At 28.7% G+C, this 25,766-nt stretch overlaps 4 protein-coding genes across 9 annotated transcripts; 2 read left to right on the plus strand and 2 right to left on the minus strand.

The window, feature by feature from the left end:
- Nucleotides 1-208: 208 nt before the first annotated feature.
- LOC105832964 (gem-associated protein 6) lies at nt 209-2,615 on the minus strand. Of its 2 annotated transcripts, XM_036291179.1 has the most exons (3): nt 2,543-2,615; nt 917-1,121; nt 209-627 (listed from the first exon to the last, which is right to left on the minus strand). In XM_036291179.1, exons 2-3 carry the CDS (start codon nt 1,072-1,074, stop codon nt 288-290), a joined length of 498 nt encoding a protein of 165 aa, XP_036147072.1. In that variant the 5' UTR covers nt 1,075-1,121; nt 2,543-2,615; the 3' UTR covers nt 209-287. The 2 variants fall into 2 exon arrangements, with proteins under 2 accessions (XP_036147072.1, XP_012529772.1); XM_012674318.3 differs by lacking the exon at nt 2,543-2,615 and having other exon boundaries at nt 266-627; nt 917-1,222.
- LOC118644175 lies at nt 1,154-2,535 on the plus strand. The gene is made up of 2 exons (XM_036291180.1): nt 1,154-1,497; nt 2,241-2,535. The coding sequence occupies exons 1-2, from the start codon at nt 1,177-1,179 to the stop codon at nt 2,298-2,300; spliced, it is 381 nt and encodes a 126-aa protein (XP_036147073.1). The 5' UTR covers nt 1,154-1,176; the 3' UTR covers nt 2,301-2,535.
- A 1,892-nt stretch (nt 2,616-4,507) lies between the features above and the next one.
- On the plus strand, nt 4,508-13,902 carry LOC105832968 (dipeptidyl aminopeptidase-like protein 6). 5 transcript variants are annotated; one of them, XM_012674325.3, is made up of 16 exons: nt 4,508-4,800; nt 6,804-6,965; nt 7,130-7,276; nt 7,381-7,508; nt 7,586-7,797; nt 7,990-8,153; nt 8,328-8,431; nt 9,007-9,127; nt 9,496-9,731; nt 9,801-10,108; nt 10,569-10,738; nt 11,119-11,261; nt 12,005-12,199; nt 12,702-12,862; nt 12,979-13,190; nt 13,448-13,902. In XM_012674325.3, exons 1-16 carry the CDS (start codon nt 4,768-4,770, stop codon nt 13,595-13,597), a joined length of 2,646 nt encoding a protein of 881 aa, XP_012529779.2. In that variant the 5' UTR covers nt 4,508-4,767; the 3' UTR covers nt 13,598-13,902. The 5 variants fall into 5 exon arrangements, with proteins under 5 accessions (XP_012529779.2, XP_036146941.1, XP_036146943.1 ...); XM_036291048.1 differs by having other exon boundaries at nt 6,807-6,965; XM_036291049.1 differs by having other exon boundaries at nt 4,509-4,800; nt 6,780-6,965.
- Nucleotides 13,903-15,991: 2,089 nt separating this feature from the next.
- On the minus strand, nt 15,992-25,472 carry LOC105831299 (zinc finger protein 664). The gene is made up of 6 exons (XM_028190151.2): nt 25,225-25,472; nt 24,594-24,735; nt 23,904-24,059; nt 20,896-21,156; nt 19,635-19,804; nt 15,992-16,488 (listed from the first exon to the last, which is right to left on the minus strand). The coding sequence occupies exons 1-6, from the start codon at nt 25,441-25,443 to the stop codon at nt 16,276-16,278; spliced, it is 1,161 nt and encodes a 386-aa protein (XP_028045952.1). The 5' UTR covers nt 25,444-25,472; the 3' UTR covers nt 15,992-16,275.
- Between the last annotated feature and the right edge of the window lie 294 nt (nt 25,473-25,766).

A 25,766-nucleotide genomic window follows, 5' to 3' on the forward strand; every position in this document is an offset into this window, starting at 1 on the left:
TTGATTTTCTAAAGTTCGCGAAAAGTCCTTTCCTCATTTGTAATTTGAAAAATATTAATTGAGATATCCCAAACTTTATTAAAACAATTGTCTGCAAATATGTAATATATATATATGTGTGTGTGTGTGTGTGTGTGTGTGTGTTTGTATATGGTATAGGTTTTGTAAAAAATTTAGTGCTCCTTAATTAAAAGGGAATAGATGTTTGTTCTCGTGCTATCTTTGCAACATCTATTTGTAGATTAATAAATGACCATTTAAAGAATACAATTTCAATGTTGTTAATTTTATTCAACATTGGCATGATTTAAAATATTTTGTACTTTATTAAGGATAATACTGTTAGTACAAGTACAATTTTCAGGATAATATGGGGGTTCTATCGACACGGTATCTTCTATAAATAAGATACCATCTTCCTCTTTAACTGGAAATCGATTCTCCAATAATAATTGCATAACAACATCCTTTCTTTTAGTGAGCATTGCCTCGGAAAGTTTCACACATGAAAATAATTCCGGTACAAACGTTTTGGCTTCTGATGTTACTTGAACATTTTTTATGGAGTGATTAAATATTATTTTCAGACGATACTGCATAAGCGTTTTTGACTGTAGTAGCACAATGCTGTTAAATAATACATCGTTATTTGAATTGTGAAAATTGTTAAATTAAAAAAATTATTTAAAAATTATATTGTAAAATTAATTATAAGAAATTATATGTACATGTTAAAAATGTATGACAAAATCTATAAAAAGATAAAAGAAAAATAGTTGTAACAGACCTAAAAATTTTACATTTTGTTTCGAAATTATTACACTTAAGTTTAGACTTGAAAATTTATAATATTTTTCTCAAAGAATTTTATCGCACATGTTGGATTAATAATAAAATAATTTCAAATTTCTCTAACCTTTCTGATATCGGATCAACTGTATAAACGATACCATAGTAGACACTTTCATCCTTCATCGTTATCTTAACCATCTTTCCAATATAACTGTTAAATAGAATTGGATCGTTTTTATATACTTGATGTAAAAAAATTAAGTCAACCTTTTGTGTGTACATACTGAAGTTATAAAAAATATAAGCAATCTAAGCAATAGAGAATCTGATAGCGTTTTTCACTGGCTGCACTAGTGCGCACTCAGTGCGCACCAGCCGCGGACAATGTGTTTCACTGGACGTTTCGGTGCGCACGAAGACGGTGCGCGCTGTTTCACTGGGAAGTCTAGTGCCGAGTTTTTGCACTATAGTGCGAGAATTCGGCACGAGCTCCGAGAGACGGTGTCAGTTCAGTGCAATATGGCTTCGCGGGATAATGACGATGTTTCAAATTCACGAGATGCACGATTAGCATTTGGACTATTACAGTTGCTTTCTTCGTCATCATCCAGTAGTGATGAAGATGACTTATTAAAAGAAGATCCGCGAAAAATTCCAAAGATCGAAAATTTTGTTCAAGTAGTGCATAACCTTGCGGATAAGGATGTAAGTACACATACATACATATATATTATATATTGTTTCTGCAAATTATTGCATTACGTAAAACAATAATACGTATTGTATAAAAATATCAATATATATATATACAAATATATTATATTTTATATTTATCAATTTATATATATACACTATATGTACAAATATATTATATTATTTTATATTTATCTATTTCATAAGCTCTTTTCCGAAATAAAAATCAATTCCTAATATAAACTATATAAGTATGGCTGGACGTTGTTATAATTATTTAAAGGTTTTTTTTTTTATAATTATAAATATTATTCGCATATATTACAACAAACAGTGTTCCTTTGTAAACAAATAATATCCATTATAATCCATTATATATATATATTTAATATAATACATAATTAATAATTATATATTTTTAATATGATACATAATTAATAATTTCAAGGAATATATAATATTTTAATTAATAATTTTACAATAAAGATTTTAAGATACATACATTTTTATTGATTTTCTTCTCGCTTGCCTATTATTTTAATCAGACCTTGGATTGAGAACATTATAATATTGTTTACAAATCGAAAGAATACTAAAGAAGACCCAAACAGAGAGTCGAAACGTTTCTTGTAATGTATGCTAATAGTAAATAAATATTTATAATTTCAAAAAAAGGAGATCTTTAAATAATAACGACACCAACTGGCCAGACTTACATGTTCTATATTAAAAATTATATTATATTATTGTTACAGTTCAAAAGTCATTTTCGCGTTGCAAGAACAACAGCTTATAAAATAATAGAAGAAGAGTAATATTTATTATATCATTGTTGACTTTAAAAGAAATAGTCAAATCGGTCAAACTTTCCATGGTTATACAGTAGCACAATACGCCCAAATACGCCACAAAACTGCACTGAGATGGCACTGAGAATAACAGACGTGTTTAGTTGGGAATGCAAAAAACTCGCACTTTCAGTGCACTCCGACAGTGTCGCCTGAACTCGACGAGTTTCTAGTGCGCACTTAGTTCTTGCCAGTGAAAAACGCTATGAGAGAATTAACAGTAAGAGTGAGTAAGAGCGAGAGTCAGTATATAGTCGCGATATCAGCTGTAACTTAAATTTTGAGTGCCTCTACGTCCATAAAATTTAAATATTGAACTAAACAGCCAACATATGAATCCCGTAGATAATGTCTACGATTTTATGGTTCTCTTCCGTACTATAATCGTAGGAGTGAATTAAATAAAGGATCATGATCAATATATATTCCATCAGATATGTATTTATTATAAATTCCTTAACTACTAATATTAGGAATTGCCTAATTGCAGAAAACCTGCGAAATGGATCGAATCATTCTATTTTATTTTAGACACAATTGAACATAAAGTCAAAATTATAGCGCGCGCGCGTGTGTGTATGTGTGTGGTGCGTGCGCGCGTGCGCATGATGTGTGTATGGATTATTAGAATTGCAGTTGATAATCCATTTTCTCCTATGGTAAAAGGATGGTACATCCATTAAAATTCACCCTGATGTATAATATTTGTCTTATTCCAATTGTTGTCTCAGTGTAGCAGTACAGCGAAAAAAAACAAGCCTAAGGAGTTTTCTACAATAGTCGCAAGTTGATTTTCTATAATAGTTGCAATTTTGATTTGCGACAGCTAATGATCGAACGTCGAGCTTTTTGCATGAAAAGCTCGATGATCACTTCAAGACGAAAGATATAATATGATAATTTGCGATAAATTATTATACATAAATTAAGTATATGATTAAGTATATTAACTATAGAGATTATAATAACTAAATACGTCAATTGATTTTTCGGGAATAGCTACCAAAGAAACACGTAAAATTTTTTTCAATGTTTTTTCTAATCTTACTAGTTTAGTTGTGATCGATCTGGAACGAACTTTGATCACCCGTATGATTTTTATATTATTTTTTGTATAAGTGGTGAACAATATGAAAAAATTATGCATCTTTTTGCAACTTTTTCAGCAGAATTAATTAATGTAATCGGTTTCTCTTTACAATTATAATATTTGATATTTATTCCAATTTTTTACAAAAAATTGATTTTTCAATATCCTTTAATTTTGTATCACAAATATATTTTTATGCTCTTGTAATATAACTTTTTATTTACTTTATTGGTTTTTAGTTTAGGCATTAATACGTTTTTAAACAAATTAAGTTGAACTTTATCTTATATAATCATATTTATTTTATCTTGACACTTTCATCCAAATTTTAATTTTTCTTAATTAAAATCTATCTCGCTTAAAACCATATAACTTAAAAGAACTGAATCGTGACATTTCAAGTTTTTAAGATAATAATTTATATACATTTATTAAAGTGGAATTTTTGTATTTAAAAAAAGGACTTTTTAATAATAAAAAAGAAAGCGCGAAAAAGCTCAAATCAGTTTTAAAGCAAACATCTTATAGGATGCAATAGTATATTGTTCTGTTCGAAAAAATGGAACCTTGTAGAATTACAAATATAATATTAGATAATCATGTTTATGTATAAGCAAAACTCAATACGTATATATGTATATATATATATTACGATATTCTCAAATAAAAAAATATTTTACAAAAGTAATTATAATATCAGTATGTTATTATATCAGTAATTATAATAGCAGTATAATTATAATATCAGTATGTATATAATCCGAAGTATAAAATATTTTTATCCAAAGTAACAAGTATTTATAAACAGCAAATTAATATTAGGCTAACAATCTGATGATCAAAAATATAATATATATTGCTTATTTTGTATTGGGTATGCACATATCGGTTGTTCTTTATTTCTTAAGCTATGCGCAAGAATATTTTTATATATCGGCTGTCTCACTCCCTCGTCTTCTCTCTCTCTCTCTCTCTCTCTCTCTTTCTTTCTCTTTTTTTCTCCTTCACTTTCTGTTCCTCTCTCCCCTCTACCTGTCCCTGTATAGCGCAGCATCCACTGTCAAATGCGCAAACTCTACATCTGCAACATCTCTCGCAAGGAATGTTCAGTCGCTCGCTCAGTATTGAAAATTCGTACGAGTTGCGCAGGGTTGCGAGTACAGTTATGAGACATTTATAATTATCAAATAAGGTATCTTGATAAATTATAATTCGAAATTGTGAAGTGAATAGATTACGATCATAGAAATTATCACCAACATTGAATGGGATAAACGCAAGAGACTGCGTTGTTTCGCGTCTCGGGTCAAAAAAAAGCCACGGAGCGTTCGATTTGCACCACCGATGGCAGATCACGACAATATTTACGACGACGAGGTAATTAATTCAATTATCTGTAATCACCTTTTGCCATATATTATATTATATTGAAATTTTTTGTTAATTTTAATTTTATGAAAAAATTTGTTTATATATGTTTCCTAATATCCACAAATATGATTTAAGAAATTATAATTCTATTTTAAAAAATGTTTTCCATGAAGAACAATTATGTGTTTTATTTACATATTACTCTTGTACGCAAATATTACACTGAAAAAAAATGTTTTGCCGATTTCTCGATATCAACTAAAATTTATCTCTAATTCTTGCCTACTAGAATATTGACTGTTACGTACAGAATTTGTAAATTCTGTTTCTCTGTCAGTTAGATTGATTAAGTGTGAAACATATGCACATCATATTTGTGCACATCAATTGTGTGTGTGATAATCATTTATTTATCTTAGTTAATTTTTATACATAGATAAATTTTGCTGTAGTTTCAAGTTTATTTTTTTAATGTATAATTTTTAAATAGTATTAAAAAATGACACAGAGTTATGCAAAATAAAGAAACACACACACACACACACACACACACACACACACACACACACACACACACACACACACACACACACACATATATATATATATATAATCAATATAATCATGATAAAATAGATTTTAATTCTTTTTTTAATGACCAACATTTCTTGTTTGAAACTTTATATATGCAATAACAGTTATACTGTATCACGAATGTTTTCAGATTTTTAGATTTTTAGATCTTCAGATCTTTAGATACAAATTATTTGCATTCAAGGATTTATGTTTAAATACATTGATCCTTGCAGTAAATTATGAAGAACATATATTATGTTAGTAATTATAAAATTCTGTAAACATTATGTCAGTAACGTTTATAATGCGTGAATTAAAACATTTTATAATTATTATTATGAAGAAAATGTTTGCCAAAAACATTTTTGCTTATGATGCTTTATCCTTGTTGAACAGAAATAAATTTATTGTTTAAATGGAGAATTATAAAAGAACACTTAACAATTGACTGTATATTAACATTATTATAAATAAGTAATGTTGCAATAATAACTGAATAATAAATTATTGTTATTTTATATGTGCACTATTTGTATATTGTAATTTTGACAAGCTTAATATGTAAAATATAGTTTTACATAATTACGTATAAAAAATTAAACTCATTGAAATTAAATCTGCTCGAAATCTATTTCTAAGAGTATGACATACATCAATACGTATTTTCTTTTCAACACGTTGACGCACGCAGTACTTCGCTCCCTATTGATTTTAGCTACAGCAGCTGACTAGCTACTCTCACCGTTACAAACACAAAGCTCCTATAACTGAATGCCCTGTCTATACTATTAGTATCGTAAGATTTAAGCAATTTTTAACATTAAATAAAAATAAGAAATTATGTATTTATTATAAAATACCAAAAAATTTTAATATTTTAGTGATAATTTGAACCTTATTATCATTTTCTAACTAATAAACATAAATATGTTTAAAAAATGTGTTAAAAATATTATCCCAGTTTTAATCTTTACTTATTATATATTATCAAGTCTTTTAAATGTTTTAAATGAAAAATTCTTTGAATGCTCTTATCTCCTCCCAATGTAAAGAAGTTTTAATCTTATCCAAATTTCGAAGAATATTAAAGAAACATCTTGTGTCTTAATTTTGGACATTGCACTGTTTGAAACGTATTCTCATTGTAAAATTAATGTGCAGAATTTTAAGAATATAAAAATATTGCAATATTTTATATATACATATATATTTATATATATAATAAATATTTATGATAAATTAATATTTAATTTATAATGTGCAGATTATCATGAGATTAATAAAATTTATTTTTGACAAATATTATACATTGACTTTTTTTTCAAATGTATTTTTTTGATGTATTATACTAAATTGTGTAAAATAACGTTAGTACGTACATGTAATAACTCGATCATCTTTGACATTAGCGTTAGTAAAGACCTTTGTGATAGGAGCTAGTTTCAACGAATCCAAATCAAAGGAATTGGCGTGGGATTTTAATAGCATTGCTCGTGATCGTCGCGGTCCTAGCTCTTATTGTCACATCTGTAGCTTTGCTCACACCTCCTGATGATGGCCCTAGAGTACGAGGGACACGATTACGTCTTTCTGAAGTAAGTTGTAATAGATTTCTACTAATCTTAATTGTTATTAAGATAAACCCAGAAATGTGATAAAGTAGAAACAAACTGTAATCTTTTTGATGCAAAATACAAAGTGATACATCCTTTTCTGAAAGAAAAGTTTTTGTAAAAAGAGATATATTTCTGTCTCTCAGGTGCTCTCTGGTGAATTGTCTCCTTTATTGTTTAATGGATCTTGGGCGAGTAACCGCCATATATGTTATCGAGATATTTGGGGTGGTATTTCTTTGTTAGATGTTTCGAACATGATATCGCGTAGTTTAATGCCAAACGAGACATTCGTAAGTTCATGTCAAAAAATGCCATAAGAATGAATTCAGTTATATTATTTTCAATTTATTGTCAGAGTTTATTGCACATAAATATTAATACTTTTTTTGCATAGAGACGATTGAATCCAGTGACATTCTCTTTATCGCCGGATCATCGGTTCTTGCTTCTTGCTCAAAATGTAAAAAAACTATTTCACCATTCATATTTAGCACAATATGTCGTTTATGATCTCAATACACGGTCAGTGTAATTCATATACACAGATAACACATTGATTATTAACACTGGCATTGAAATTTTTACAAACAATTTTATAGAGAGTGCATAGTGTTAACACCTTATCCTGAGAAAGACAGTCATCCGTATCTTCTATTAGCACAATGGACTCCACGTGGACATGGACTTGTCATGGTACAGGACTACGATATTTATTACATAACAAGTCCCATTAGTAATACTGCGTATCGTGTAACGAATACTGCAGTGCCCGGTATATTGTCCAATGGCGTACCAGATTGGTTGTATGAAGGTGAGAGATATTTTATTATTATAATTTGATAGTGTAATAAAAGATATAATTAATTACGGTAATTAATTAAGACCTTTATAAAAATATATTCTAAAATTGAGAACGTGTGTGTGTGTGTGTGTGTGTGTACGCGCGCGCGCGTGTAATTTTTAATAAAGGATACATAAACATTATCTAATATGTTATTTCTAGAGGAAATATTGCGTTGTGGAAAGGCAATCTGGATGTCGCCAGATGGTCACATGATGCTTTATGCCTCATTTAATGATTCTAACGTAGAAGAGATGCATATTTCATGGTTTGGAGAGGGAAACAAAGCCTTATACCCTGATATACGATCTCTACGATATCCTAAGGTATGCTACATATTCAAATTATTACTTTATATTTTATAATTTAAAACTAGAGAGAGAGAAACTAAAGATTTTTTAATATTATTTACTAATATTATTCTAAATTTTAATGTTATTTTATTAATAGAATAAAAAAAGAAGGGAACTAATCTGAGAATTGTATGTTTTATTTACTAGCCAGGAACACCAAATCCTTCTATACAATTGTACGTTGCCGATTTAGCTGATGCGAAAAATATTCGTACGAGGATAGTGAAGCCACCACCAATTATCGAGCATACGTGAGTTTATTAATCTAATTTAGAATACTATTTAGAATATTGTTCTTTTATGATCCCTCATGATGGAAATATATTACTGAAATATTTTACTAAAAATCTCTCAATTGATCCCTTTTCACTAAGATTCATTAAGATTCGTTAAAATTAATTAAAATTTATTAAGGTTCTTTAGGATTCATAGTTAAAATTCATAAAATTTATTTTTTTTTGTTAAATAACAATAAAATAAATTTAATAAATTTTAATAAATTAAATGAGTTTTAATGAATTTAATGAATTTCAATGAAATAAGTCAATTAAGAGAGATTTTCAAGAAAATATTTTTATCAGGGATGTGTAGTTTTATTATTTTGTAGTCTATAATATTTCTGATTCATAGTCTATAATATTTCTGAAATTTGCTGATATAATGTGCATCAAGTTCAAAATTTTCTTGTAAAATTATTTATTTAAAAATACAACATGTCCATGACTTCAGAAACTTATACAATTGACAGTGTATGCATGTCACTTATTATTTATCTGTAATTATTGATATCACCTTTGTAAAATTTATTTCTGTTTTTCTCTGTCAGGGACCATTATTTCTCAACTGCTTCTTGGATATCGCTCACGGAAGTTTGCATAACATGGTTGACGCGTGCTCAAAATTTTTCAGTAATTACCATCTGTAAAAGTCCAATGTGGCACTGTCAGGTTCGTGAATGCTGTTTTCTTTCAGATAAGATATATGCAATAAGATATAAGTCCTTGTATTGATATTAATAATTTCTATATATACTTTGAATTTATATTTGTACTTGTTTCTCATGTAGCACTCTCTGTGTAAAGAATCCTAGAAACGTTTTTAGGACATACGAATGTCCTTAGAACGTCCATGGACGTCTTTATATAGATGCATGAATTTCAATATGAATTTCATCTTTCAAATACATGATATAATTTTTAAATATTTAATTTCAATATAGTTTTGATAATTTTCATTTTTATATAAGTTTATACTCGATATGAAAAACAAATAATACATTTAATTAACACTTAAAATTGTAAATAAAATGTTTTAGGAAATACAAAGGATATCGGGCGAGAATCGTGGATGGGTGGACACTCCACCTGAAGCTCCTCTCTTTTCAACGAATAGTACCAGTTACATTGCAATAAGTCCCGTGAAAGATGGACCGGCGGGATATTATAAGCACATAATTTGGGCTAATGTGCTTCGAAAACAAGTAGTGCCTTTGACGCATGGAAAGTTTGAAGTCGATAGACTTTTAGCATGGGACCAAGCGAATAATACTATGTGAGAACACAAATAATCCCATTAAATTAACTTATAATTTAACTTGTAAAACAATTACATTTTAACTAGATATTTCATCGGTATACCGTATATGAGACCGGGTCAGAGACACCTCTATCGTGTAAGCTCCACTCTTCCACAAACGGGATCGCCTTTGCGTCCTGCCATATGCCTCACATGCACGATCTCATCTGACATGACAAACAGTGATGAAAGCGAGTATCGGACTAGTTCTTCAAATTGGCAAACTGGTCTTACGAATCGAAATGAATGGCATGACCACTATAAAATTTCAACTGACAATATCAATAGCAAGGAACACCGTCAAGCAAAAGATATTACCAAAAAAGACAAGTTAAAAAAGAGGAATGCTTTAAGTGAGTGCAATGTTATTATATTTTTTATCTCGTTTTATCTTACTTCAAAAGTTTGAAAGTCGTTATATATAGTTTCATATATAGTGTAATATAGTAATTGGGATAAAACTGGTATGTGTATAAACAATTAAAATCGAGAAAAGGACGACAAATGATCATAGTAGGATCTTAATGTTTAAACAATATTTCTTATGTGATTTTTTAAATTAAAAATTTACAGTTTTATCTCCTTTTTTGATTACGTTTTTAAAAACATCTCCTACGATTTTTCATTTATCAAGATTTTGTAAAATGCGAGCATTCCCAAAATTATTTCCCAAACGGAATACACACACGCACACTAGATAAAGAGATTTTTTAAATAATTTTGTAATAATGCTTGATTGTAAAAATATGTTGTATTGCCGTTCAATGGTATGTGTATAATATTAAGTAATGTAGCTCTATGCTGTTTTTTTAGAAAGCGGTGATCCACCTTGTCAATATCACCACGCGATCTTCCCGCCCGCGGATTTTAAATATTTCGTTCTCGAGTGCCTTGGACCTGGTATACCCACCGTGGGTCTTTACAAAATGGAATTGGGAATCCCGCGACTCATTGCAACATTGCAGAATAACACGTTGTTGCGCGTATGTTTTTGCTCAAGTTTTATAAACTTTAAATTACTTCTACTTTTTATTAAACATATTTTCTTTACGAATATCTACCAATCTTTTTTAGCCTCAAAACTGTACCGCATAATGTAAAAAAAAAAGTTATTAATACCAACATAGATCTTTTAAAATAACATTCTTTTATTTTTCAAAAACTAAATGCTTAATTTTATTAATAGTGATAAAAATATCTTATATTTGCTTAAATAATTAAAGAAATAAAAATCGACAATTATATCATATATTTATTTTTTCTGTATAAAATCTATTGAAAATAAATTCTTTAAAAGCGACTAAAATTTCTATATATATTATCCTGTATATATTTTATAAATTTTTATAAATTTTTCTCACAGGAAAAAATAGGAAACATCGCACTTCCGCAAGTAAAAACCTTCCCTGTACAGATAAGTGGCGGCTACAACGCTCAGGTGAGATTGCATCTTCCACCCGGGTTAAGAGAAGATGAAATTACGCGTTACCCGTTGGTTGTTCAAGTGTAAGCATGTCAATAATATATTGTAATACCCTATCACTTTTAAAACGGAAAAATTGCTGAAATGTAATATTTTGCGCTGTATATATAGTTAGTTACTAATCCTAAAAGAAATAATCTTATTAAATAAAAGGCACTAACAAAAGTCATTATATATATGTACACACACACACACACACACACACAGCATACGCATACACACAGACGCACACACGCACGCACAATGATTTTAAACATAGGGAAATGTTTACTTAAAATCGACATTAAATCTTGGACATTAAAGTATCATTGGCGAGTTTATTATATTTATTACAATGTAAATAATTAAATATAATTTCCTTCATATTTTTTCTTATACACACATTAAGAGTTTTCCAACGAGCGACAAAGAAGATTATACTGTGTAACACTGAAATACATTGAATTATTTCATCCTTGTTTAACATTGACAAATAACAGGTTGAAATAATTCACTGTTTTACTGTGTATCTTTCTGTGTCGTTTGCTGGAAAACGCCCATTATAACAAGAGGAAAGTCATTTTCTATTAATTTTTCACGAGTTTGCTCAAATGAAATTGTCTTAAAATAAGTTATTATATAATATATCATTATCTAAAAATTAAATAATAAATGTTATTAAATGTATTTAATCGCTCATTACAAAAAACATTGAAAAACATTTTCATAAAACTTTGTAAAAAACGAACACTTGTCTGGACAAAAAGAGTACTACTTATTTTTTCAGATATGGTGCTCCTGGATCCCAATTAGTCACTGAGAAGTTTGAAGTAGACTGGAACACATACTTGGCTAGTCGGAGGAATATTATTGTCGCACAGATCGATGGCAGAGGAAGCGGAGGACAAGGTTATAAATTGCTTCATGAAGTTTATTATAGATTAGGTTCCGTAGAAGTGGCTGATCAACTCGAAGTTACAGAGTAAGCAAAATATTAATCAAGATATCTATTTGCTTCCTAAAGTGTCTTACCTGAAATATTTTAGATAAAAGTACCTATACCTAAAAAATATATATTTATGTTTATATTAAGAGTTATCTTTAAACAATTTTTCAAACCTTATCTCTTTACAATATTATCTGTAAGTTAATGTTGTCAGGGATTTGGGAGATTTTCTCCTAAATTTGGATTTTGTTATATATATTTATTATGGGAAATTTAATTAAATAATAATATTGGGATATAATAATGGGAAAATAAATACAATACAATAAATCTTAATATTTCTTTCTTCTAAAAATTCTCCTAAACTTTTCATCTTATAAAAAAAATCGTAATATAAAATCCAAATTTAAGAGAAAAACCTCCAACATGGCAACTTTTCTACAAGGTATATATTGAATTAATATTTAAAAAATACAAAATTTTTTTAAAGCATTAAATGCAATATGTTATTATTTTTAATAAAATTATAATTATCCAGATACTTAAGGGACTCACTGCATTTCGTGGATAAACGAAGAGTCGCCGTATGGGGATGGAGCTATGGTGGTTTCGTTGCTGCTCTTGTCCTAGCTCATCCGGAACAAAAGGTGTTCCAGTGTGGAATAAGCGTTGCGCCTATTGTTTCATGGCAACTTTACGGTGAATCACTATAAAATTGTCTTAAAAAAAAATTTTTTTTATTATAAATTTTTTAAATTAAAATTTGCATTTATTACTATTATCTGATTTTAATACAAATAATTATTATATGATAGATTCTGCGTATGCCGAGAGGTACATGGGATTACCGAACGTGACATCTAATTACAAAGGTTACACCGAATCTAATGTTTATGACAAAGTAAAGTATCTTCGTGATAAGATGTTTTACTTGATACACGGAACTGCGGATGATAATGTTCAATTCCAACACTCCATGGCACTTGCTCATTATCTTGCTAAAGAAGGCATACTTTTTCGACAACAGGTACTTTGAATTTTTTATAAAAATATAAGATTTCAACTCTCTGAAGTAATTTACTGATGTGCAAGTAAATCATAAATATTGTGGACATATTTAACATATCATTGTTCTTTAATCTATATATGTACCAAAATATATTTGAAATAAAATTCGCAAATTAGAAAAGATATCGTGTGGCATTCCAGAGTCTCCATTTTTTTTAACAAAAAATTAAAAATTTATAACTTATAGGAAGTACGTATCTGTTGATTTATTTACAGGTTTATCCGGATGTGAGCCATGGTTTGGTGGGCGTAAGAGGACATTTGTATCTCTCCATGGGACAGTTCTTGGAAGACTGTTTTCAAAAACAAGTACCTGCCGACACGAAAGCTGGACTTGGCAGTGGCGGTTCTGGTGGCATGTACTAATATTAAGAGATAGTGATTACGTAAAGTATTGCGTAAAGATATCTACAAGTTGTTTAAAATTGTATAAAAAGGGAGAAAGAGAAAAAAGAAAATTGTAAAGATCTAAACATCTCCAAATTGTGTTCCGTCAAATAGAATATTTAAAGATATATGCATGGCCCGTTTTGTACTCCAATACTCGAAATTATGAGGTACAATGAGACGTATGTAAAATCATCCGTGCATGATTTACAATGCGTTTACATTGATTAAAAAAGCACATGCCGATCATTCTAATCAAATAAATTGTCTATGAGATATGTAAATAATATTTATTTTAAAAAATCTAAACATTAAATAAAATTGATACAACGGAATTTATCGCCGAAATAGAAAAAAATAGCAATATAACGACAATCTTATCACACACACACACACACACACACACACACACACACACACACACACACACACACACACACACACACACACACACACACACACACACACACACACACACACACACACACACACACACACACACACACACACACACACACAATATAAATTTTCTTAAAACATATAATGATTATTATCTATAATAAGCTTGGTCCACGAACTGTAGCTCGAACTTTTCCTTTTTCCCTACTACTCGCGGAGCGCGTGCACGTACTGCAGCATGCTAATGATCACGTGGAGGAGACGATGTCACCTAAGAGTCAAAAAGGAAAAATGGTATAAGGCAATTGTGGAAAGAAGGGATATATTTTCCTCGAGTGTCTACGGGGCCAGGACTGATCTATAATTATTTTAAAAAATGGCAACTTTTTTGTTTTAGAAAAAATTTTTATGTTTGTACATAGAGTAATTTGTTTATATTTTAAATACTTAAATAATTTTTTAAATATTTTTGTTAAAAGATAAATTTAAATGGAATTAATTTTTATAACAACTTTTATAACAAATTTTATATAATTTTTTTCACAAGAATATGTTTTTTAAACGTGTCATTGAATGTGTAAAAGAGACAAAGATGAAAATAAAAAAGTATAGAATTATATCTTGGCCAAAAAGTATCATTATTCCATTTTTCTGCACATATCAATCATATGTATCAATTGCGCGCGCGCACACGAATATACATAAAGACATACACACAGACAAAGTTACCATATTTAAAGCTTCTGTCAACGCATATTTAATTTTTCACTTTTCCATCAGTGTACCTGGTATTGCTTATTTGTGTATATGATTCCGTAAAAACGTCTTATACATATATATAAACATCTATTAAGTCTCGAATATTTTTTTTCTATTGTATTTTAAAGTCTCTGAACAATGAAATTCTTGGTACACCAACTTTGTGCTGAACAAACAACAGATTTTTATGCATGGTGTAATATGTCATGAGTACGAATAAGCATATGTTTATGTTGTGTGCTATGCATGTCACTTTTGTGTAACATGTAAATTTTAATGTTTTTTATTAATTCATAATATTATAAGAAATGTTAATGTTAACAGATGAATCCAGGCGTTTGCATGGTAAAGAAATATCATTTATACGCTAGCAATAAAAAATAATTTTTCAAACATTAGTATCAACTAATATATTTGTACATTATTCATTACTAAAATTATCATTATTAAAGTTTAAGATTGAATGCAAAAAAAAGGAGAATATTTAAAGTTATATTAGAGATTTCATTGATTTTTCAAATAACTTAGCTTTTCACATTTGCGAAAAAGTAACAAGATACTTGAATGCCTAATATCTAATACATGAAACAGTGTAATATTTAACTGTGGAAAATATCTGCTAAAACAAAGTCAAAGTGAAAACAAGATAAAATACAGAAAATAAATCTGTAAAACTGGCAATTCAAAGATAAAAGATTTGAAATGTTGAGATTTGTACGAAAATCTTTAATGTTTAATTCAAAATAGATATTCGACACACACACACACACACACACACACACACACAAAATTACACTAGATATCTCCAGATTTCGCAAACCTCTTAATACCGCCGCCAGGATAAAAATGTCCCATCGATAAAATCAGATGTGTCGTGTGCCGGCCAATCGTCTTTTTTATTTAAGAGATATATGATAAGACTGTTCTAAGAAATATTAGTCAGATCTACTTTCTCACAAAAATAATTAAATAGAATAAGAGGTGTTTAAATTTTAAACCTTTATAAAAATATGATATTGGTCATTATTAAATTGATTATCAGTAATTAATTTCTATTTTTAGTATCAAAAGTACTGCTGTTAATATTTTTAATATTCAAAATAAGTAACAATTACTAGTTACAATTTAATATCGACCAGTATTACATTTTTATAAGGAAAATGGAATAAAAATGTTATCCTGTTGGCGGTTCTAGTATAAAAGAATTATATACTTATGGATATGTTAATGTTCATTTAGAAGATTACATATAAAAGTGGCATAACTGTAATAATACAATGTAATGAATTAAAAAATTAAAAAATTTACATCATGAATGAATATGTTTTTAGATTTGAGTACGATTTAAATCAATCGTAGAAAAAATTGCATCACCTAATTGTCCTAGTCAAATTATATGTTTAATCATAAAACAATGGCACATTATTCATACGTATACATACACCAATAAGTCTCAAATCTTTTTCTGAAATTATTACAAATTAATATCTCACAATCAGTTAAAAATCAGAAATAGACTTAATATACTTCTTATTGGAACATCTACCCAAATGCAGCAACATATGGTTCTTCAAGTTGGTCGGCTTGCTGAAACCACGACTACAAATATGGCATCTAAACGGCCATAGTCCATTGTGTACATACATATGACTCTTCAGGTCACCCGGTGTCGGAAACGACTTTGAACATTGCGAACATTTGTGTGGTTTCTCCTAAAAAAAAAAAACCAAAACAAAAACAAAATATAATCTTTATAGCATGTATAACAGAATAGCAATACTATTTTTTCCAACAATATTACAATAAAATGTAAAATTTCAGCATATTATTGAAATAAAAATTATAATATTTATATTCGTTTTCTCTTATATAATCCATTACATTTTGATTTATTATTTTTCTTAAATATTATAAATTCTTTGTATAATAAAGTTTATTTATGATCTTGAAAATGTCAGTTTTGCTACATTTTAATTGCTCATAATTTTTAATAAAATTATAATTAATTTTTATCATTTGTCATCGATTTACTTATAATAAATTGCCAATACCGCTAGAAGAGAAACATGAAAGTTAAAAAAATAATCAAACAAAATGTTAAAAAATGAAACTGATTGTAATTAGTAATTATTATTTTAAAAAATGAGAAAGAAAATAAAAAGAGGGTAAAATGTAAAGAAAACCGAGCTTTAAATCTTTCTTACTAAAAAAATGAAGAAATCTTGACGTTACTTAAAATATTATTAAATAATAAAATAAAATTTTAATTAATATTTTAAAGTATTGAAATTAAAATTGAAAATATAAATCTAAGGTTTAATAAAATTTTACATCTTTTACTAAAATTATTGTAACATAAAATTTTTCTATGCTATGTTGTTCCATGATTACCATAATTTTAAGAGTACATTCTAACAGAAAATTCCTTCCAAATGTATTTAATGTATTTTCATTACTGAATTTTTGTTAAAGATAAATATAGTAAATATATTAAAATTTTGTCGAAAAATTTGTAAGAAACAAAAAACATTTGATTTTTAAAGGTACGTGGGAAAAGATTTGGCAAGATTTTTTGACTAAAAGTTAAAAACGGTTCGACCACGTTCTCGACGATTCCATCAGTAGCAATTATTCATATAGGCAGGAAAGCCATTTAACAAATAATCTTGCTAAACTAAAACCGGTGTATACGTGGCTCGTTAAGGCCGCCTGCAACGTTGCACTGCGTCGTTTTTCTCGCTCTTGCATGATGGGCGCGCGCGCGCGCGCGTGTGTGTGTCTCTCTCTCTGTGTGTGTGTGTGTGTGTGTGTGTGTGTGTGTGTGTGTACATGCGATATACCTTCTCTCGTTTACACGCGTAATCTCGGATGCACCTGCCGATGGGCACAGGGTGTGATACGTGAACGAACATGTGTGTGTAAATTCCATGCTCTTTAAGTCTGGTTGATATTCATAGTTATGTATGTAAAAGAAATGAATTGCAAGTGACAGAATAATTACGTATACATATTTGAAAAGAATTAATAGAAATTTAATTATTTCGGTTAAAAATATCTTTAAAAGGTATTAAAAATATGCATATTATTTTTAAAATTAAGCTTTTTCTTTATTTACACTTCTTGTAATAATTAAGAATGTAATAACTAAATTTTTTTTATATTATTGATTATAAAGATTAAAAAAACGTGTATGGTAATAAAAGAGAATTAAGAATGATTGAATGTTTATAAAAAAATTTTTATAAAAATATCAAATATTAAAATTATTATATTATTCTCTTTCTTTATCTCTATTTCTTGAGAGACAGATAGAGAAAATTAATGCTAATACTAAACACACACACACACACACACACACACATTCAGATGCACGCACAAGAGAAAAAGAAAGAGAGCTGGCAAATTATTCGGTTTAGCAGCGGCAAGTTTTTGTAGTAAAATATTTATTTGTAATATTTGTAATAAATCCCAATATCAATCTCTATAAGTCTGATGCGGGGTTAACGAAAAATCAAACTACGAATGCCAGCCAAAGAATAATAATAAAAAAGTAGATGTTCTATTTCGACTAAACGTTTATTTTTATGGTTGGCGCATTTTCTTTATATCATTACTTTTATAGAGAAAAAACTTAATACTCTCATTTTGTAGCGTCAAATCTCAGTTGTTTTGTACAAGAATATATTTTTGAGAATGTAATAAACATTTTCAAAGGAAGCGACAATTTCACAACAATCAGTTAGAACGACGGAGTATTAGACACATTCGTTGCAAATGAGTAATAATTTTTGTTTAAACACTTGTAGTGCTAAGAATTTTATGAGACAGAGAAGAAGATGAAATTTGGAAGAATTTCGCGGTAAAAAAGAAGAGTGCGAAAAGAAGAGGTAAAGACGGAGAGGCGAGGAGGAAAGGGAAAATCAGAGCAAAGTGACTCGCGCGGAAGGAGCAGTGAGATGACTGCAAAATGTGTGCGAGAGCAACAGGGGAGAAGGCAGTAGGAGCCTCCTACTAGGAGGATGAGCAACGCGGTGAAGAGCCTCCGGCTCCGTACGCGTTCTCTGTCTCTCTAATTGGATCGCATTCCATGCGGTAGCAAGTAATGGGCCAATTACAGTAGCTGATGGCACAGACCATCCTATATATATGGCTACCGAGATATCATTACTTCGGGATTAGAGAAACTCATACAGTTTCCGCTCTGCAATGAGTAAAAACTTTGCATTCTCGCTACCAAGTCCTCGTACGTATATTCTTTCCCCTTCGACCGATCGCTTTTTTTATTAAATACTCTAATTCTATTAGATTTACGTAAGATATCAGAGACACAAAGAAGTTGACAACGCGTACAGTATGACTACGTACAAATTCGCAAACATTCGAATTAATTACAATTCTGATCAATTTGAGATCCATATTTACACTGATTTAAAGCGCCAAGCTCCATTTTGTTTCATATTGTCGTTCTTCTGTTTTCATACTCTTCTTAAAGTTCAAGTATTTATGTAATATTTATATTTTAAATTTACATTATATATATATATATATATATATATATATATATATATATTCATATTAAAAATTAATTAAATTCATATTTAATTAACTGTACAATATGTACAAAGAGCTTGATATTTTTTATTATTCTTTCATTACTTACAACTTTACTAATTGACTGTATATCCATAGAAAAATGTGTATGATGACAACAATTTCATTTATTACATGTAATCACAATTAAAGAAAAAAAATGAGAAAAAAAGAATATTATTTGATTTAAATCTAGACAGATATAAAAATCTATATGTAGATACTCGATTGTACGAGTATTTAAAATGAATATGTGCCAAGCACTGACCTTAATATGAGTCATCCGATGATAGTAAAGATTTGACGAGGCTGTAAATTTCTTCCCACAAACAAGGCACTGATGAGGTTTTTCGCCGCTGTGGATACGCTTATGTGTATTCAACGAGCTCGAGGTTGAGAAACCCTTGTTACACACCATGCAGACATGTGGTTTCTCCCCTTCAATTTAACATCGTTTTTGAATTACTGTGCTAATCCTTCACATTTTATAATTTCTGACTCAACTTATACGGACGACCGTGGTACAATCTTTTTCTTTAAATGCATTGTCGTTTGTTTCGATCATGAAATAAAAGCGATTATAATATCACAATTTCCTATTTTATCATAAATTGCGTTACAATTTATGATAAACCCAGACAGCACGCATATCCAAAGAAAGTTGGAATATAAAACGTCTTAAAGATAGTGTTGTATAGGACGCTGCTATCTAAGAAATTATGCGAATACAGTAAAAAATTTACTTATAAAGATGCAAATATTATATGTAATACAATGAAACATTGTGCATTCTTTTGTTTTAAGATTATTCAAATATATAATCCAATAAAACTAAGAAATAAATCTAGGAAAAAATTTTACAATTAAAATAATTAGAATTACATTGCATTCTAGAGAAAGGCATATATTTACATGAAAAATTTTAATATAACAAAAATAAAACACCAAAATAAATTACTGTTTATAGTATAATGAAATATAATTTCTCTGATTTCTTAATAGTAAAACTTAATTAAAATCAATTGCGCACATAAATTTTAGTAACGTTTAATAGAAAAATTGTGCCGTTTGTGCAAAACACAATATGAATATGACAATAGTAGTTTTTACCTTCCGCAGACTATGTGAGGATTTAAAGAATTAAACCATTTTTTTATTTTAAGTTATTTAAGGCTGAGTCTGCCTTAAATTTAATACATGTACCAAAAAAAAATTTTGGATTATAAAAATTGTATTTTTATAATCGTATTTTTAAACGTTGAAAGAGTATATTGATTTTTTTCAGATTAGAGATTCTCTTTGAAAAATATGACTGAGATGATCTGATTATGATGAAAATTCGGGAAGATTTGCGGAGGGTTAAGATATTCCGAAATTGCAAAGTTTTAATTAGATCAACGCGTATGTTTTATATGCGTATAGAAATAAGAATCAATGCGTATAGAAATAAGAATTAATATGATATACATATAGATAAATTTCATTGCTGATATAAATTGATAATAAGTTTTAGCGTTTTGTTTTCATACCTGTATGCGTTCTCATATGTCGTTTCAAGAGAGACGGCCGATCGAAGGATTTGCCACAGACTTCGCAGGGTAATAAAATCCTCTCTCCTCGTTTAATTGTCGTCAAGATACTGCAATCGAGGTGATCACCGGCCAATGACAGCGTTGATGACGAGGATTCCTCGGACGTCGATTCGTATTCATCTAGCTCGTAATAAGAGTGTGACATCGGTGGTAGAGAATGATGAGCCAGTAACGTCATTGACAAGTCCAGCGGTGATTCTGCGTAATAAATAATTCAATTAAATTATACTTTCTATTGATTCCATTTTTAAGCAGTTAGAAAGAAAAGAGAAAGAGAGAGAGAGAGAGAGAGAGAGAGAAAGCGAAAAAAAATTACTTAAAAATCAAAATTAACACAATTGTTAAATTTAAATGTTTATTTAGAAATAATACGTGTGTAATATATATATATTGGTGATATATACGATCTTATTTCAATGCAAACCCGCGTCGATAAATTATACATTTCAATCTTATTGAAATTCTTCAAAGATTTATGTATAGCGCTCAATTCAGATTAATTATCTGTATAAACATAACGTGTGATATTTTGTTTTATGCGGTGTATGGAAACTTCAAAACTTTTATCTTTGATGAAAACTTTAGAAAAAAGTTGTAAATAATATTTTATAAATTTGTTCATTATGTTGGTAAAAATGAATATAATGGAAACAAAGCAATGTTATTTTTATTTGCTCTGAACTACCAAGTAAAATTCAAAGAAAAATAGATCGAGTTTATGGTCTTTCATCTCTCCGCCTATTGATCACCGTTGCGGCATCGTTTAGCGATAATCGCGGTACGATCAGAAAAAGAACAATCTGATCGTTGAAAACTATCTGAAATGCAAATACGCAGCCGCGGCATTTTTGTCGGATGGATCACAAGGCTCGCGATTCCCGATTCAAATGCATGGGTCTGCCACAGTTCCTGAGTGCGCAAATCGAATATAAAAGACAGTACAATGGCTATGGAATGCTTAGACGATCTTTAACTACAACATGGAAACAATATTTTTTTAATTGAATTTTAAAATGGGAAAAAGCAAAATAAAATTCTGTACAAATGCTTTGCAAATTTTATATGTAAGCATAACTTATATGATTTAGAATTCCTAAAAATTCTTTTGTATGTATATATTTATCATTGCCATAGTAACAAATATTACAATATTTGCTGAAATGTTATATTTTGTGATGTACGAGATATCAAATATCATCTATACGATAAGAAACATTTTATATTAAAATTAGTTTTTGTTTCTGTATTGAATTTTTTAAATACTCAAATGTTAATTTGTATAATACATGTACACTAATCAACAAAATTATTGCATATGTAAATATGTGTCGAAATTTTGCATAATTTAAAATAAGTATAACACCGCGAAAAATATTGCACTTTTATTTCTTTAAAAAGCATTTTAAAGCTTGAATTCTCTACTTTTTGAACGAATTTTGATAATTTCAATTATTTTTTTTTCACAAAACGGTACAATGATAAAGTTTGACCCGTTAAAATAAAAAATATTTGTGCAATTTTGCGTAACATCTACTGTGGAAAAAATCGTGAAGACTTTCTGTTACTTGCACCTTACAGCGGAATCATTTCCCTATACTTTGAGTGGTTGTTCATTGCTGTGCGATTTTTTTGGTCGAGTTATTGAGATTTTAAGAGGAAAAAAAAAAAGATTATTTTGACTTTTATTGCTTATTACTCGTAAACACATACAGCGCTCCGCAAGAAGACAATGGAAAACTGAAAGTTTGCACTTTCGAATGCTGATTGATAAGTTGGGAGAAGCGCTTAGGAAAATTTGACACAAAATTCCACAGGACATTATTTGTGTTAAACCAATGTTCAACATTTTTTAATATCAAAATGACAATTTTAGAATAAGGAAATAAAAACTGTAAAAATAATGTAATTTTAAAACGTAATCTTTAAATGAATAAAATGTATGTGTTAATTTAACATATTATAAATGTCAACTTTATTAAAAAATTATACTTCTACAATTTACATTTAAATCGTGTCAAAATGATACATTTTGTGTTAAATTTCAAGACAATATTTACCGCAAAAAAATATTTAAAAAGTCTAAATATTTTTTTATTTATTTGATCTCATTACCCAGATAGCCACAAATGTATGTATGAGCACAAATTGTTCTCATGTTGCTAATAAAGATGTTAGCATCTTGCTATGCATTTACGTCGTCCCTTGTGCTGTTATTTGCTAGCATTCGACACTGATCTTAAATAATGTTAGCATAATGTTTGAAACGTGCAAAGAATTTTATTTCCGACATCGAATGCTAGCAAACAACAGCACAACGGACGACATAAATGCATAGGAAGATGCTAATATCTTTATTATACCAAACTGGCTATCTGAGTATAAAGAAAAGAACTTATTTCAGAACAATTATAAAAAATAATAAATTCTTAGACCGTATAAATGTTTAAACATATCGATGAAGTTAAGAAGACCTAAACGGTCGCAGCTAGATCTTGGTGCTGATTATAATTTTCTTAAATATATTAATTTAATAATCTCAGCTCATATAAACTGCAAAGAAATACGAAAATATTTACATCATTTCTAGAAATCTTTATGTATGTAAACTGTAATACATTTATAAATTTTTTTCTTCCGTAATTTCTAAGTAAACCTTATTAAAATCTGAAATATATAAAAAGATACAAAAGTCTTTTTTTTTTTTTTTCTAGAAATCTGTATATGCCAATTCTAACCTATTCTAAAAATTTCTCATTTTATATAATGTCTCTTTCTAAACAAAATTTAAATTTGAAAATAGTATGTAAAGTATAAGTAAATTTAAAACCCATAAATTTAAAATATTATTCTAGAAATCTTCTAGTCATAAATATGTCATAAATTTAAAATAAGATAATTTCTTAAAAATTTTTGTCAGTACAATTTTACCTACATTTTTCACTCACCATCTAAAATAGAATCAATCGTGCACCTGTAGATTGCTGATCTGGAGCATACATCATGCGAAATGATAACAAAATCCTGTTGCGTTACTGGTAGGAACCATGCTACTAGTTCCGTGTCTGGTTGAACGTTCTTTATCACCTCAAATATAGGTTCACCTAAAGAAAGAAAAGCATCGAGTAAGATATCAAAAATATAGAGACAATCAACATTAATCAAAGAATTATTCTTGAAATTCTAAAATATTATTCTTCACTTTTATCTTTTTAAAACAATTATATTTTTTAAGGTTTACCTGTAGGGCTTTTTCTTTAAATTATGATATCTCTTATAGAATATTCTAGTTTTTTGCAATATTAGTTAAAAAAATTTTTATCTTAATTTTTTCCAACAAATGTATTAAATTTAAAAGAAAAGCTTTTTTCAAAGTTTCCGTTTTCTTTTTTTATTATAATCTTTTTATAAATAAAAAATATGTATTTGCTTGTTATCATTGTATTCCTTAATGTTTAACGTAATATTTGCCATATGTTCATTTTTATAAAAATTATCAACATAATCAAAGTTATGTCGGGTATACTTGTATCACACCCAATGTGTCGCTTTTGCGATAAAGCGGGTAACTGCTTCACATAGCATTATAAAATAAAAAAAACTTATAAAACTATATTTAAGTGTTGTTTTCTACTTACCCTTTACCTTTGTACCAATCAAATTAACTTGTTCATCATACGACTGAACGATACGGAGAAATCTTATCCAATTGCATTGACGTTTGTTAAGATTGTAATTGGAGAAGAAGACTTCATCGTAACAACCGTATTCGCGTCTGATCTAAAAGCAAATCAACAATACACGTATTGATGTCGAATTTTTGAAAACTTTGACATATATAATACATAACTAAGAAAGAGTTACTAAATATATATCGCTTAAGCTATTTTTTAATTATATTTTTCATTAATTTATATGCAAGTAAAAAATGTTAGAATATGTGTTTTAGGTATTTTTTAATGCAATATGTGCAACATAAGTGCATAATAAAAAAATTTTTTTAATTCTTGATACAAGGCGCTACCATGTCTCTTGATAGTAAAATATATTAAATTTTACAAAGAGAATAATTTCTTTGAATATTTTTTTCTCCATTTGTCTGGATTTACATTTCATTTATTTTAAACTACTTTGTAAAATATTTCATTATAATCATCTTTTACTTTTTTGAAATTTATCTAATTTTGATGGTGAGAATGCTTTAATTAGTGTCGAGTGCATAAAAAATTATATAAGTAATTTTGAGAAATATGTAGTACTCATACTTACATCATTGTCATCGAGGAGGGAATAAAGATCGATCTTGTCAAATCTGATTGATCCTTGAAATGGATATATCAAGGTTCCCGACGGGATAAATACATTTGACCATACCGAAATTCTTACATCTAAAGTATTTGAATCATTTTTGAAGAGATTCTTGCAGGACGATTGATCATTGGTAAGAACCAAGGAGAATTCTCTAGGTATCAATACGCAAGTTTCCATAACAGAGGCCCACGTGCAAAAAGCACTTTGAGGATTTACGACACTATAGTAATATTTCCACTTTGCGAATACATCCGTATATAATATCACTATCAAGGCAGAACGTTTTTTATTGGAAATTTCAAATCAAAACACATTTATTATAGTTGTGCAAAATGTTAGATTTTCAAATAATGTATCGCGTGTCAAACGAAAAATCTTTGCTAATTAATTTCAATGTAGATCAGAATTATACGTTTTTTTTTTAAATGACTTATTAATCTTCATATCCTGCACCGCGATGATAATTTATTTATTGCACATTAATTTGCGTATATCATCTA

Source organism: Monomorium pharaonis, chromosome 8 (genome assembly GCF_013373865.1).
Source record: "Monomorium pharaonis isolate MP-MQ-018 chromosome 8, ASM1337386v2, whole genome shotgun sequence".
In the NCBI taxonomy this organism is placed as follows: domain Eukaryota; kingdom Metazoa; phylum Arthropoda; class Insecta; order Hymenoptera; family Formicidae; genus Monomorium; species Monomorium pharaonis.